The 15,506-nt window shown below is 38.3% G+C and overlaps 1 protein-coding gene across 1 annotated transcript in view; it reads right to left on the bottom strand.

The window, feature by feature from the left end:
* Positions 1 to 2,425: 2,425 nt before the first annotated feature.
* The window catches only part of GALNT5 (polypeptide N-acetylgalactosaminyltransferase 5), a 39,977-nt gene continuing 26,896 nt past the window's right edge, over positions 2,426 to 15,506 (bottom strand). The window contains exons 6-10 of the mRNA XM_040475126.1: positions 14,717 to 14,834; positions 13,387 to 13,710; positions 8,457 to 8,537; positions 6,542 to 6,703; positions 2,426 to 3,311 (exon numbers count right to left, since the gene is read on the bottom strand). Coding sequence (XP_040331060.1) covers positions 3,171 to 3,311; positions 6,542 to 6,703; positions 8,457 to 8,537; positions 13,387 to 13,710; positions 14,717 to 14,834 — 826 coding nt within the window. The 3' untranslated portion in view covers positions 2,426 to 3,170. The remainder of the gene's footprint in view (positions 3,312 to 6,541; positions 6,704 to 8,456; positions 8,538 to 13,386; positions 13,711 to 14,716; positions 14,835 to 15,506) is intronic.

The raw sequence follows: 15,506 nt of genomic DNA, 5'->3' as shown, positions 1-15,506 counted from the left end.
CTGGAGAGATTGAATTCCTACGTACAGTAGCTGGTATCCTTTTACTCCTCTACAATCCCTAAGGCGATACTATAAGCAAGGGTTTTTCATATCGAGAATATTTCCAGATTAGTTGTGGAGAAGCTAACAATACATTGTGATTATGGCATATGGTGGTTTTGGGGCCCTGTGAATGACAGCTGATTGAACGTCAGCAGACAGAAATGAGCAAATTTGATGCTAGTGATGAAACATGGCTGTACCAACAACAGCTCTGTCATCTTTTAGGGGGAAGTTCTGGGTAACTGTTGAAAAAGAGAAAGAAACTGGGCAAACTGAAAGGTTCAGAAGTACTTCGATGGTCTGGTAAGTTAGCTTTTGATCAAACAAGTCCTGTGAAATATTACCAAAACTATGCTTGTGTTTAAAGTAACAAAATGTATAGACGCTTTTCTAAGAAAAGGCAATGACTCAAACCAATTCAGGGAAAACTCTGAAGTCCCTGTAACACTGCCTCCTACTAATGGATTTAGGGCTGAAGAGGACCCTAATGTGTCCCATTCAAGGTTTCTCACTAGAAGTACTAGAGACCTAGTAGCATTTACTCCTTTACTATAGTCTTCTAAAAATAGAATTTAGAGGATAATGCTTAAAAAATGTTGGTAGGAGATTTCACAATTAGTCAATACTCTTAAATTTAGGTCTATAAGATTTCTAACGAATGATTCATTGCTTGAATCTCAGAGTAATAGAAAAATACATGGTAAAAGCTGTTTTTAAAATTCTTTCTAAGAATAAACATGTCACATATGAAAATAATCCTCTGTGATATTGACAGTATGGATTCAAATATAGCTTCATATTATGAGCATGTCATGGTGAAGTCACGGAGAGTGTGCACTAAACAGACTATAGAAGTTTTGTTTTTTTTTGGTTTTTTTGTGAAAAACATTCCAATTTCTTTCATTGGTATGCCCAAAGATAAGTGAATCCAAACCATAATTCGTCTTTTTCTGGACAGAGTTGATGTTTTTCATGGAAACGTTTTTTGAATAAAAAGAGAGTTTTTACACTGGGGGAAAAAAATAAAATAAAACCTTTCAACATTTTTGCAGTCACACAAATACTTGCATGAGGCACTCAGCAGATTCAGTTTGGGTCAGCAATTCAGTTAGTCCTTTGGCAACTGGCTTGTGTTTTATCCGTTTTGAAAAGAATTATCTCATTTTCTAGTCATTCTTTTATCTCATCTGCAATGTCAATTATCAGAACAAAACATCTTAAATACGATGCAAATAGGCAAACCTATTTTCCCTTCTGAGTCATAGTTATAGTTCGGCTTTTGTGTAATTAATTGGGAGATAAAATTAAATTTTAAATAGGAAGTCAGAATTAAGATGCCCAGTTTTACCATCAGCTCCACTGAACAAAGTTTCATCTGTTTTTATATTAACAAGCGTATAGCATGGTTATCCTCCAGAGACCCAACTCCAGCGAAAAGCTTTATGTATCTCTATCTTAAGAATGCTCTAGATCAGATTTGTTTGGGCCAGTGGCTTGGGGCAGTGGAATGAGCCCTCTCTTTAGAGATCCAAATTCTAATCATCATCTCTCACTAACTGGTGTGGGATTTTTAGACACATAATTCATCTTTTGGGTATCAATTTTCTTACTAAAAAACCAGTATAAAAGATACTAGGATTTCTAAAACCTTTTCTAGTTTGCCTAAGTATTGGCATCCCTAAGATTAGGAGCTCAGTTTGGACCAAAGAAAAATTGGACTTTGTCCCCAATTTATCGGTGTTATCACTAGGTCCACATCTATGGCCTTATTCCCCACTCCCACCCCACCCCATAGAGGTGCTATATTCCCTTTCTTTTTTGGCCAAGTCTAGATCAATTTTTTTTCTTAACTCTCTTCCTGAGGGTTGTATATTCTTATTCTCTTCCCCTTTCATTATGTTTACTTCCTTTTATTTCTACTTTGGAATCTTTTAGAGCTTTTTAAACATATTTCAACCCTGTGAATGCTGTTAAATCTAAAATACTATTTTATATAAATCTTTAATATTTTTCAGTGCTTTATTTCTTTTAAAAAAAAAATGTTTGTTTATTTATTTATTTATTTTGAGAGAGAGAGAGAGACAGCACAAGCAGGGGAAATGCAGAGAGAGAGGGAGAGAGAATCCCAAGCAGGATGCAGGGCTCTATTCCATCATGGGATCATGACCTGAGCCTAAATCAAGAGTCAGAGGCTTAACTGACGGAGCCACCCAGGTGCCCCTCATCGCTCTATTTCTGCTTTATTTATTTCAGCTCCTCTTATCTGATCTTGCATGAGAGCGTGTTCAACGCTTAAGTGTATTTTTTGTGACTACTGTGTATTGTGACCCACCCAGTCTTTTTCTTTGCCTTTTTTCTTTCTTTTTTAACGTCCACATAGGTCTAGGAGGTTGCTACTAAGACTGTTTTTTTTTCTAAGTGTAGCTTTAAAAGCACAAAATGAATTAAAACAATGTCTATATCTAGAATTGAATCAGCATTTGACTTCCTCACTGAAAATTTTTTTCCATTGACTCATATGGGGAAAAAACAAAACAAAACAACATTATGTAGTCCTCTAGATTAAAGCTCTACCATTGGGGAGTATGATATTGATACTCTTCACACCGGTAGGCGAACATGAGTGCAGTTGGAAGGGACTTCATCAAGATGGCAGCTGCGTGTGTTTCTAAGGTCTTTTCACCATAGGAACTCAAGTCATTGCTTTATTAAAAATAGTAAATAAAGGTCTAGGTTCTCATTGATGATACCAACTTGTGAGGCCCAAGGAGCTGGTTGTTATCAGACTCAGTCATCATGAATATCACTGTGCTTCCTCCAGTACTTTTGGCTTCATTTCCAGTTACCTGTTTGATCACATAGGGAAGCTTGCAGGCTGAGGTCCAGCACAGGACAGGAAGCAGGCAATTCAAAAGGCCACCTAGAGTTGAAGAAGGACTCCAATCCAATGTTAGACTGTTTCCCTGAGCTCACTCTTGGTTTCTTAACTGTTGTGGGTTTTTTAATCTCCTATTCAAAGGCTATTAATTTTGAGAATGTAAACTACCATGGAGAAACACAGTCCCCACCTCCACTGTAATTTTCACAGTGTCTAATGGGTTTACTGGATAAAAAATATTAGTTGCTCTTTAGTCTTCATAATATTTTTCAAATTTCCACTTCTGATACTGCTTCACTGGGTCACAAGCAGCAACTTTCAGGGTCTTCTGAGAAACATTTCCTTCTAAGCATAACAACTGATGATAGTTTCCGAAAACAATGTGATTCACCTAGAAAGAAAGAGAATCTGGAATGAGCCACAGAATGAATTTGACAACTTCCATATAAAGAAATACAAACTAATAAAAAAAAGATAATTATATTTTTGATTCCTCAGGAATTCTTCTTGTCTAAATTAACAACATGCACACAGTCTTTAGACTGTATTAAATTTGTCTCTATCTCACTTCGCCAAGCTACAAGGCTGTTAAGACTTTTACGACTTCCTCAGGGAGGAGGCAAAAGATTTATTTTTTGACAATAGGTTTGATTACTCTATTATTTAAAGAAAATAATTCCATACAGCATTTACTATATTTGATGGATGATGGTTCTCTAATTGATGGTGATCATGAAAAAATACCCATTGCAAAAAGTGAGTTAGTTAATGTCTTAATTGAGTTCATACCTTAGAATGCAAACTTGGAATACAAAGTGCTAGAAATGATGTATATATTTATAATCTTTCCACCATAATCTCTGATAGTACATAATACCTGATGTTCAGAAAATCCAGAGGTACTTAGAAAAAAGTCAAAGGTATTTCAGAGAAGTTCTATTATTGGTTAATATTTACTGAATATCCTAGAAATAATGGATAACCAATTTAGAACATGCTTATGGCTTTATATATTTTTTCACCTTTTAATTCTCTCAATTTTCCATGACTATGACAAAGGTAATCTTAATCATACGTACATTGTTTTGAATTATTCAAAAGAATATATCAAACAGGGGTGACTTCATAATAGTTTGTTTTAAAGATGTTCCTACAAAAACATTGTCATCCTGTAGGACTCTGGTAAGGCGATGTTTGAGTATGCTCAAGATTTTGTAAAGGAGTTGGCCTTGAGCAAAATCATCCTGGATTATCTACAATGTTCTGCCAGTGGATTATAAAGTGGTAACTGAACAACTTGTCCCCAACCTAAAGACATTTGATGAGGGAACCAGTAGTGGAGGGTCATTCCATGACCCAGTATTTAGAAGCTACCTATGAAATGATTTCCTTTTAGGTGTCCATAGTCCAGAGCATTTGGGTGGGTGGGCTTAGAGAATATCTTTGAAATGCAGGTTGGAAATGTATCATTTTAACAATGCATTGGTATTCAGGGTCAAACTCACTATTACCCTACTTCCTTCCATGAAGCTCTCAACTCCTAACGCTAAAAGAAAAGATATGTTCTTGTTACTCATAGTCTTATTCTCCATTTCTCTTAACATGCTTTGGAGGATTCAGGAGGTTTAGTATAAAAACTACCAAAGTACTGAAAAAATAAGGAAGGCTATTATTAAGATATTCATCTCTATAACATCTAGCAGCATGGAAATGGGGAACCGAAGGCAGAAGGCAGCTATGCAGCATGATACAAAGTCACAGGCATAACCAATGTCGGGAAACAGCTATCCAAGTTTTGCTATCTTAATTAAATTACTCTCTTTACAAACTGGTTTACCATTTAGAGGGACCAAAATTAAGCCTGTATAAAAATCAGCTAATGAAGGCTTAAGTTCTCAATGGGGTCAAGCCAGTTTGTAAATAAGACCTATGTGATTTAAGGGCTGCTTACTCCTAAATATTTTCTCACCAGCCTGAATTTTTTTCCTGGTAACAGATTCACTTCTGGAGATGAAAAATGTGTTCTCATTCTCATCCTTTCTCTCCCCTGCACCCACCGCCTCCCCCAACACCTCCCCCATCCCCCCACCACCTCCTGCTTTTTTGGCATAAGGTTAGGGAAGCCAAAGAGAATATTCAATATATGTTTATGCATTTTCCCAACACCATGAAATATAAAATTAGTAACTTGTACACTAGCAATACTTCATTTTTCTGAATAAGTCAACAAGAGCCATTATCACTAACAAGGAAAAAAAAATGTCCAGAAGGAACTGAAATATAACAGAGAAAATTAAAAGGGAGGAAGGTTGGGAAGCGTGTTGCTCAGACCCTGGTTTTGATCCCCGGCGGGAAGAAAACTGTCATGAAGGGGGTGGTCACTGGCTGTGACATCAAAAGGAATGGAGACACTCTAAGGAGAAAAAGAAGCGTGCTGACTTTAGGGACAGGCCTGAGCAAAATGATGGTCTTCATGCACCCAGTACATTTTGTGGATTTGATGGCTACTTGCTAGTGAGATAGTAGAAACTTTAGGAAGGCCTTCCTGAAACTATTCTTGCCACCCCAAGATCTTACACCAAAGCTTATGATTTGATGTCTTGTTAAAATAGAATTGCGGAAGGGGTGCCTGGGTGGCTCAAGCAGTTAGGCATCTGACTCTTGGTTTCGGCTCAGGTCATCATCTCACAGTTCGTGAGATCGAGCACCGTGTCAGGCTCTGTGCGGACAGCAGGGAGGCTGCCTGGGGTTGTCTCTCTTCCTCTCTCTCTGTCCCTCCATCACTCACACACACACACACACACACACACTCTCTCTCTCTCTCTCTCTCTCTCTCTCCCTCTCTCAAAAGAAATAAATAAACTTTAAAAAATACCATTGAGGAAAACTGTCAGGACTTTGAGAATGAAGAAGATATAGCAGGGGTGGGCTAGGAAATATTAACAGCTGGACCTCTGGACAAACACCCCCAGATTTGTAGCATGGGTTTATGTAATACTCCCATCATGGCTTGTTTCAAGATACCAATGTGATGTCATTGAATGTGAAGTTAGCGCACAATTAGCTCCTACAAGCTGGTGGGAGCTGGTTCCAACACCTGTTGAGAGCCAGGTCTCTGGTAACCAGGGTGGGGGATGAGGAAAAGTCACACCTTGTGGAAAGGAGGCAGAATGCCAAAAAAAAACAGATTCATCCTAAAGTGCAGGCCTTGTAGAAAGCACGCTGGTTCTTGTTTTCCCCATATACTCTCCTTATAGACTTTTCTGGTGACCATTGAGAACCAGTTCTAGCCCATAAGCGTTACTTTGCCGTTGTTAGTTGACTGAAACAAATGACTTACAGAAACAAAGATGCTGATACTAATGTAACCAAGGAACCCGGTGACTTATATTTAAAACAACCTACCTGAAATAAATTTTGTAAAAGAAAAAGAAGGACTTGCCAATTTATAAAAAAAAAAAAAAAAATCTGTTTATCTCTCTGTATGAACTTTTATTTTGCCTCGATCATCACAAGCACATTTAAAGGTTCTGAGTGAGGAAGCCGACAATGAGAGTTTTATGTCCCCTTTAATTGGAAGTTGGATTTGTGATAAAGAAGAGGTACAGATATTTTGCTTACCAGTTCCGGATGAAAGACTGATGTTGATTTATGCAGCCATTTTAGCCCTTTGTTTCTGTTATCACAAGGGTGCAGCCTCAGGGCCCCGGTATCAGGGACTGGAGCTAAGCACCACTCTCCATGTTTAATAAGTCTTAGCCAGGTATAATTAAATTGCTGAAGCTGTCGGGAAATGAATAAAGAAAAGGTCACTTTCAGCAGCAAACACAGGTAGGGTCTTTGCTTCACAGTTTTGTTAGCAATGGTTAAGGAGATGGGCACTCTGATCAAATGTTTTGTACCCAATCCTGGTATTGCCACTTTCAGTTCGGACAGTACGGGCGAGCTATTACCATATCGCATTTCATTCTTGTCATTTTTAAGTTGGATAGCAACAGCGTGTATCTCAGAGAGTTGAGGTAATGACTGCTAGGTGTTTATTTAACACACAGTAAGCCCTCAATAAATATGAGTTGCAATAATAAAAATTATTTAGTGCAGTTAGTACATAGGCGCAAACGGAGGTCATTTCAGGTAACTCGGAACCCCAGATAAGCCTGGTGTTTTGAAGCAGTGAAACATTCAAACCACCTGCAGCCATTAGGGCTACAAGGAGGTCTAAGTCACAGCCCGAAATTACTTTGGTGGAAATGATTATGCTTCTTTAAGAGTATCCAGATTACTGGACTCCTAGAGGCTTTGTAGGAAAGGTCCACAATCTTTCTTAAGGGTAAAAAATGTTTCTAATGTAAGCAATGTCAAAAATCTTTCTTTGCTGATAGCAGAAAGACTCATTGGGCTCTGCTCTGTTAGCATCCCCTAGTTCCCAAGAATTACTCTTGGAGAAGTCCAGTTTGGGAGAGTTGCTGAAGTCTAAAGTAAATACTGATTCAGGTATTGAAACCAGGTTTTAGATTTTTATAAGTCTTTTCTCCAGTTGTTTACAACCTAGTACTATCTGTCTGGTCAATTACTGTATGTATGGCTCTTGGTCTGGGGGACGTCTGTTGTTTTGCACCAATATAAACATAAAAAATAGACTTCTGGTAAAATCTATCTAAATGTTTTTATCTAGCGAATCATTTGTAATGTAACTGAGATGTAAGTTAGATTATCACACTTGTCATTGGGTTAGACCTCACCACTCAAAGGGTACTCCCTGGACCAACATCAGTATCACCGGGGAGGTAGTTGAAACGCCTGACTCTCAGCCCCATCATGAACTATTGAATCGGAATCTATATTGTAACAAACTTTCCAGGTGATTTGTGTGCACATTAAAATTTGAGATGCATGGTCTTAAGCCATAGTACAAGGAAGCGAGGTGGCTACAAAGAGAAGCTAGATATTACCTTTAGAAGGGACATCTCAACTGGTTGAAAAGTTAACAGTTACTGAAAAGCTAATAGGGGACTTTTTAGGTAAGGTGAAGGATAGAGCTTGGTGGTTAATCCTAGAAATTTATTCCTTTTGTGCTTTTTTTGGATGAATGTTATTAACTGGCTTGGTATAAAGTTTAGTTAATTCGGCCCCAGATAAGTTAACTTCCTCCAACTTTCCCTTACTTCTTATTACTCAAACAAACTACAAGAAGCAGAAGCTAAAAATGAGTAACAAGACAAAAAGGGAGATGGGTGTTTTTTTTTTTTTTGAAAGCAGGGGGCTGCATATTCATATTTTCACCTCCTAGTATCTCCTGGTGGGTTGACTTCAGTACCCACACTTTTACTCCCTTGCTCGCTGTCTGTACGTTTAGTTGTGAGCTCTCTTATCGCCAACCGTATGATTATGTAGAAATGTATACATTAATTATTGTTTGTAAAAGCGAAAATAAATTTCTCAAGCGAGCAGTAAATGTGCCATACCCTGCACTTATCACCTACACCTGGGCCATCTATCCACTGCACCTATGAGAGAGAAAACCCAGCCCAGGTACCTTGCTGCTTCCGTCACAGTCTTCCAAAGTGGCTGTGGTGTTTTCAATGGAAATGCATTTGCCCAAGGCCACATTAATAAGCTAGGAAGCAAAATATAAAATATGCATTAAGAAAAAAATATTTTGAAGTAGAACAAGACATTCAGAAAACACAGGCCATAAAACTATAATAAGGTTAAAAGATAGTTAAGTTGATAGCTTAGCATTACTTAGCACTATACGATTTTATTGGTTGCTATCTCTAACAGAGACATAATGTAATCTTGCTAAAGTACAGCTTCAATCTGTCAATTTAGGCCTATGATTCAGCCACAGAGCCAACAAACAGAAGCTTTTAATTAACCCTTGCCTGGAATGCTGAATAGGGAATGAGCAAAAGGTAGCATGAGAAGTAGTTATTTTCTTGTCTCAAGTTTTTCTGATGCATACATTAAAAGTCAACGCACATACTTGCAATTTAATCAAACCAACAGTTATGGGCTCTGTTCCCTGGCTGACCCCTCCAAGCTATTTCACTGCTTAGGCACTGAATCATAGATAAATGGAGTCCTTCAAAGAACAGCAGAGTCCAGCTGATTCCCTGTCAGAATCTTCCTAATGACTCAGGCAAGCTACAATTCATTATAGGAAAGTCATGAAAGCTAGTACAGAGCCAAGCTTAAAGACACTATCTGGCAGGCCCCCCAGGTTTTTAGTGGATTTACAGGGTCAAATATGGAGGCAGCTTTCTATAAGTCACCATTTAATGCAGAAAAATGTTGATTCCCTTGCCCTCTTTGACATCTTGGGGAAGGCTAATGAGATGGTGAGTTAATAGGGCAATTTAGACTTCTTAGATTTCTAGAAGAGCTGTGTAGAGTCAAATCTACACTCAGGAAAGCCTTCTGAGCTGGGAGTGGGGGGAAAGTCTTTGTTGGCAGGGACACTATTTGTGCCCTTTCCTGTTCTATCGTGCCTAACACAGAGCTCTAAATCCAGGGTGCTTTATGATGCAACTGTCCAGCTCACAGAGTTGTGAGCCTTCATAACAGCATGCTCACTGGTTGGTCCTCACTTTTACATGCATAGCTTAGGTTGCAAGAAAGTAAGACAAATATTCAGGGGCCACCAAATGCAGAAAACAAAACAAAACAAAACAAAACAAAACAAAACCTTTTAGCAAGTGGGAAAATGGCAAATACCGGTAAGCAACGGACTGATATTGTAAGGACAGGAGAAAGAACTTGGGCATGGACAAGCCAGAGAGTTGGGATTGCAGTCTTTCACATAAAGATGGACAACTGTAGACCCTCACTAGAATGGTGTCCCGGGGAAAACAATTTACCCAGTGGCACAGGGAGACAACAGGGAAGCTAGATTCTCCCTTGGGAATCTGAACCTTGCATTGACCTTCATTTGGGTTTGAGATGCAAGTTGAACTGCTTGCATTGGATAGGAACTTTGACAGACGTAGAAATAGTGCCAGGGTGGTTACTTCTAGGGTGGCTGGCATGGAAAAGAACTCTAGAAGGACAGAATTTCCATCAGAAATCTCCAAAGAAAGCTCCATTCACAATTTAATGTGACAAATATGGGAAGAGACAATCCACCACTAGTTAATGGAGCAGTCAGGACACACAGAAGGAATCAACTTCAGAGAAGAGATTTAATAAGAATGCACTGAAGGAGGATAATCCTAGAGATTAAAGAAGGGAAATGCGATCCAGTTGTCTGGATTTTCACTGAGATAAATATAAACTTCTGTATTTGTGGATTACTCAGAAAATATCTTCCCACGTGTTTGGAAAACTCTGGCTTCACTACAGCTGAACAGGTTGGACTGCTCCAGAACCTGGCAGAACCCCCAGGACGGTAATGTTTAGTTGTCTGCTACACGAGGGAGTGCAGTGTGTTTGCCAAATATATTTGGCCCTGGGATCCTATTTCTGGCAGCACAACTAACCTTGCCCAGAGCAGTGTATGGGAACCCCTGGTTTAACTGATTACTTTGTATTTATTTTGTACAGTCCCTTCTGCCAAACATGGAAAGGCATTGGATGGAAGGAGAAGATTTTTCTTTCCCTTACTTACCACTCCCCCCCAGTTCTCTGAAGATTTGTTTCCCTTCCTCCTGATCAGAGATTTCTGGAGAAACTGCTTTTCTTCGTGTGTAAACGACTTATGAAGTGCTAAGGGGTTGTTATTCTTTATTGACTTGCGAATGGTTTTAAGCATTGACTTGTATTCAGGGGCGCCTGGGTGGCTCAGTAGGTTGAGCATCTGACTCTTGATTTTGGCTCCAGTCATGATCCCAGGGTCCTGGGATTGAGCTCTGCCTCAGGCTCCATGCTGAGCATGGATCCCTGCTTGAGATTCTCACTCTCTCCCCCTGTGTCTCTCTCCTGCTCATGCTCTCTCTTTGTCTCTCTCAGAATAAATAAATAAACTTAAAAAATTATATTTGTGTTTTTAATGTAAACCATTTCAATATTTTTTTTTTCACCAGGCAGTATGTAAATTTTTCAATTGTTTTTCAAAATCTATCCATTTTGAATTCTTTCGTTTTCCAATTTAGGAGGTGGAGTTCCCCACAGTTTATCACGGCATTTGCTAAACATTAGCCTATAGGCTGCTTACTAACCATTTAATCCAATGTGTATAAAGACACATTGTTAGTGAGGTTCTTTTATTTATCAAACATTTTTGGTTTAAAAATAAACGATCGGTTCTTATAAAAAAGAAAAGAAAACAAAAAAAACCTTTTCACTGGATTTAAATTGTAAAATATTTTCTTGGGGTTTTTCAAGACTCTCCAGCTAAAATAATGGTTCAGTTAATCTTAAGTCTGAAATGCCTAGTGAAAGATCTTCTTCTTTTTTTTTTTAAGTGGTAATAATACTCCCTACTAGTTGCTTCAAAGAGAAGCCAGTGGCATCTTGATTATAATTTGTCTGAGGAAGGCAACAAATAGAATTCAAAAAAATAATTTAAAAATATTTTGTGCATTTTAATATATTATAGCTCAGGCATCAGCCGGCTGTTCATAGAAGAGCTCTTCAAAAATTTCATGGGAACTCTTATACACATTAGCCTCACAGAGGAGGCAAAAGGTAGTTTTTTAGTTCCCTCTGGTGGTTAAAGTTCAGTAATGCTCTTGCTGAGATTCTGTGTTAGGACAGAATATGGTGAGAATTTCTTTTTTCCTTACTCAGGAGTTGGAATTAAAAAAAAAAAAAGTGTGAGTTTATTTTACAGACAAATAATTTGAATAGTGTATAAATCCACAGTGTTCTCCCTAACGAGTTACCTAGAAAAAAAATATCAGGATAAACCACCTGAAATAGATGTTATTCTATTTTGACCTCTAAAAATGATCATTTTATACTACATTATGTTACAAACAGATCACTTTTACTATTTGTCAATTGAATTTTCAAGTTTCCTCCTTTTTATACTCTTCCAGGATCTTCCCTACACTGGGAGAATGGCTCTACTACGTCCTTGCCATCAGGAATTTTCCTAGACAGAGAGCGATTGGTTTGTGTAATTCACATTCTAGGGAGAATTGAAAAAAACATGGCCTAAAATAGCAGGCTTACTGATGGTCAAGTCTGAGAACCTCTTGCATGAAGAAAAAGAAAACTCTGAAAGAAAATAAAATAATGCTGGGAATATTTATAAATAAAAATTAAATGAGAAAGCAGTAACACGGATTAAAAATATGCATGACTAGGAAAAGCTCTAGGTCAAGTCTTGACTAATCACCTCTAAACCCATTTTATGATAAGTATCCTCACGTCTTGCCATCCTCTTCGAATTAAGCCCCACTCCTAGAATGGGTTTGGAATGGCTTTCATCCAGTTTCTCTACTTTCTTGCTTTAGTTCATAGATTTTGTACTGTGTCCAACCTGTCTAGCTCAGTTTCTTCCTTTTTGGTACATTATGTTGTGCCCTGGAATTTTCCCTGTCATTGTCTTTTCAGTTTCTGTTTGAAATCTGTGAAAATCTAACTAAATCATGTCATCCCAATCTTAACCCTACTCAATAGCTCCCTATTACATTCAGGAGAGAGAAGAAAGAGAGAGAGAGAGGGAGAGAAAAGGAAAGGAAAGAAAGGAAAAGAAAGAAAAGAAAGAAAAGATAGATGGGAGGGAGGGTGGGAAGGAGGAAGGAAGGAAGGAAGAGAAGGAAGGGGAAGAAAGAGAAGGAAGGGAAGAAAGAGCAGGAGAGAGAGAGGGAGGGAGGGAGGGAGGAAAAAGAAAGGAAGTAAGAAACAAGAAAAAGAAAGGGAAAGGAGAATCCTTAGTCTGCCTATAAGGACCCATGGGACCACTCTTCCTTCCTCTCCCTCTTCATCTGTTGTCATTCTTTTCTCCTTCACACCCTGACAACATTCATCTTCTTTCTGGTTCTTGAGTGCCTAGACGGTCATCTAACTTAGAGTTTTTGTACAAGGGGCATCCTCTGCCTAGGGCTCTCTTTTTTGAAGTTTGGCTGACCCTTGTCTTTGAGGGCTAGCATTCAATATCTCCTCAGAGTTGAATATTCTAGCTTAGAAGGACTGGTCACTAGGGACCAGTTCCCTAAATTAGAGCCATTTTACTTTTTATTTAAGCATTACATATTTGTACATGGTTTCCCTTACTCACCTTTAAGCTCCACAAATAGGCATCAAGTCTACTTTATACATATTTACCCTATAATCCAGTTCTGAAATACTGTATGGTTTATTGATATCCAGTAGGTACTTGCCGAATTAATCAATGAATGTAGCTGCCTAAAAGCCTCCCTCAAGTTCACCTATATTTAATCCTTAACCATGCTCTGTCTCATCTGCCCTCATATTGGATATTTATTTATAGTGTAATCCTTCATTCTTTCCACACTTTTTCAAGAGTTTTTAAATTTAATATTTATGGACTCACAATTTAACTTGCTCCTTGAACTTACCACACCATTAGCCCTCACAATGGGAGCCTTCAAATCAGGAAAAACATTCTCCAAATACCATTTGAAACTTTTGCATTTTAGTTTCTTTCGAAGTTTCCGTTGTTCGGTGAGGTTTCCAACATCTAAGCCTTGGTCTATGAGGTGGTCCCCGTGGCCATAGAATAGCTCCTTGTACTCATCAAGCCAGACCTCAGCAACCCGCACCAAGTTCCGCTCGACTGTCTTCATCCGGTCCTTGGGGAAGGTATATGGATTGTCATTTCTGAATATGTGGCCTACTCGGGAACAGGGAATGATCTCAATTTCACCACCACACATCCATACCTGTAACAGTTTGATAGGAAGCATCAATTATCACATGACTGCCCACAATTCATGGGCAATTAACAATGACAGGAACCACCTGGTGACCACCCCCTCCCCGCCCCCCCCCCCAGCTTGAAGTACTACTGTCAACGTCTAAAATCTTTTTCAATGGTTTAAAATTAAGCTCAACAGGTTTATTTAGCTTTTCACATTGCTGTGGAGCATTTTAGGATTCGTAAAATATATATTGTTTTCTTCCCTACGCTGCAGTGTACATCTTTTTTTAATAAAGAAATTCTCACAGAATCCCAATGTATAAAATATATCGTATGAAGTCCTGCTTTGGTTGGATCAGGGTAAGGAGTATGTATTTCCTTTTTTTTTTCTTTCAATTTTCCCTCCTTACATCTTGGGGTGATCCATATAACTTAATGGAACACAACTTGAAAATGAGCTCAAAGTAATACCCCTTTTACTATATACCAACCCACTCCCTAAGAAAACAGTTGCCTTTTGGATTCTCTTCACTCTGGCTACTGCCAAGGATTTCTTAGGTGTTGATCAATGATCATAAATACCCAGAGCTGTCTGAGATGTCCAAAGTTGCTGCAACATCGCCTGTTGATGGCCTGCTCTAAAGGCACTTTTTGTACATCTGTCACTTTCACTAAGATGACCCATTACTGAATGCTTTCATTACTTCTGATATATCAGAAAAATGTTCCTGGAGATATTTTGTATGAAGTATGAATCTCACATCATTTAGGTCAAATGGCAGACAATATTCCCCCTATATTCAGATGTAGAAACAGTGTTATAAAATACTAGGGAACTCTGATAAATTTCATGGGAGCTATTGATTCTTCCAAATTCAATCTGGGATGGAAAAACATTCATCTAGAGACCCTAAAGTTTCTGTGAAATTTCTTCCCAGAGACAGTCCCATAGCTAATTATGTTAGTAAAATGAAACCAAATGATAAACTCTTAATTGTAGAAAGAATTTGAGGACCGCTTGGTAATACCTTGAATGAGAGCTCCATATTTTCTCCACCCCAGACATCAAGCCCAGGGTCGTATGTTCCAAGTTCGAAAAAGTAATTTTTATCAATGGAAAATAGTCCACCCGCCATGACGGGACACCTACAAAAAGAAATGTTTGTTTTTTTAAACTTGCATGTCATGCGAATTCAACTTTTTAGAGTGGGTCCCCTGTGCAGTTGTGGTGGAGTTAAGAGACATTTCAAAATAGCTATCGAGGGTGGGGAGGTCTTGGAAAGGAGTCACAAATAGCACTGAAGTGATCATTTCCGTGGTTCATGGTGGCAGAGATTGATTGGGGTCAACAAAGATGGGGTTTGGAAGTATGATTCTTATTGTCTTTACTCTCTGACCCAAACTCTCCGAATATGTTATTTTTAAAAATGCTTATTTAGTGCTAAGGGAGTACCAGGAACTGCTTTAAGTATTATATATATACACACATACATATACGTATGTATGTATGCATATATATGTATGTATATATATGTGTATGTATATATATATGTGTATATATATGTGTATATATGTGTGTATGTATGTGTGTATATATATGTATGTGTGTGTGTGTGTATATATATATATATATATAACCTCAGATTTTACAAAAACCCTGAAACTATATACCATTAAGAAAGGACAACACAGAAAAGGTTAGAAATGTTCCCAAGGCCACAGATTAGTATGATGTACATCTGGGGTTCAATTTAGGTGGTCTGGTTTGATGTTATGATCTCTCACTCCACCACACTGCCTCAACTGTAGACAGACTTA

This window comes from Herpailurus yagouaroundi, unplaced genomic scaffold (genome assembly GCF_014898765.1).
Source record: "Herpailurus yagouaroundi ecotype Mexico unplaced genomic scaffold, PumYag 140, whole genome shotgun sequence".
In the NCBI taxonomy this organism is placed as follows: Eukaryota; Metazoa; Chordata; class Mammalia; order Carnivora; family Felidae; genus Herpailurus; species Herpailurus yagouaroundi.
This window is presented reverse-complemented; position numbering and strand designations above follow the sequence as displayed.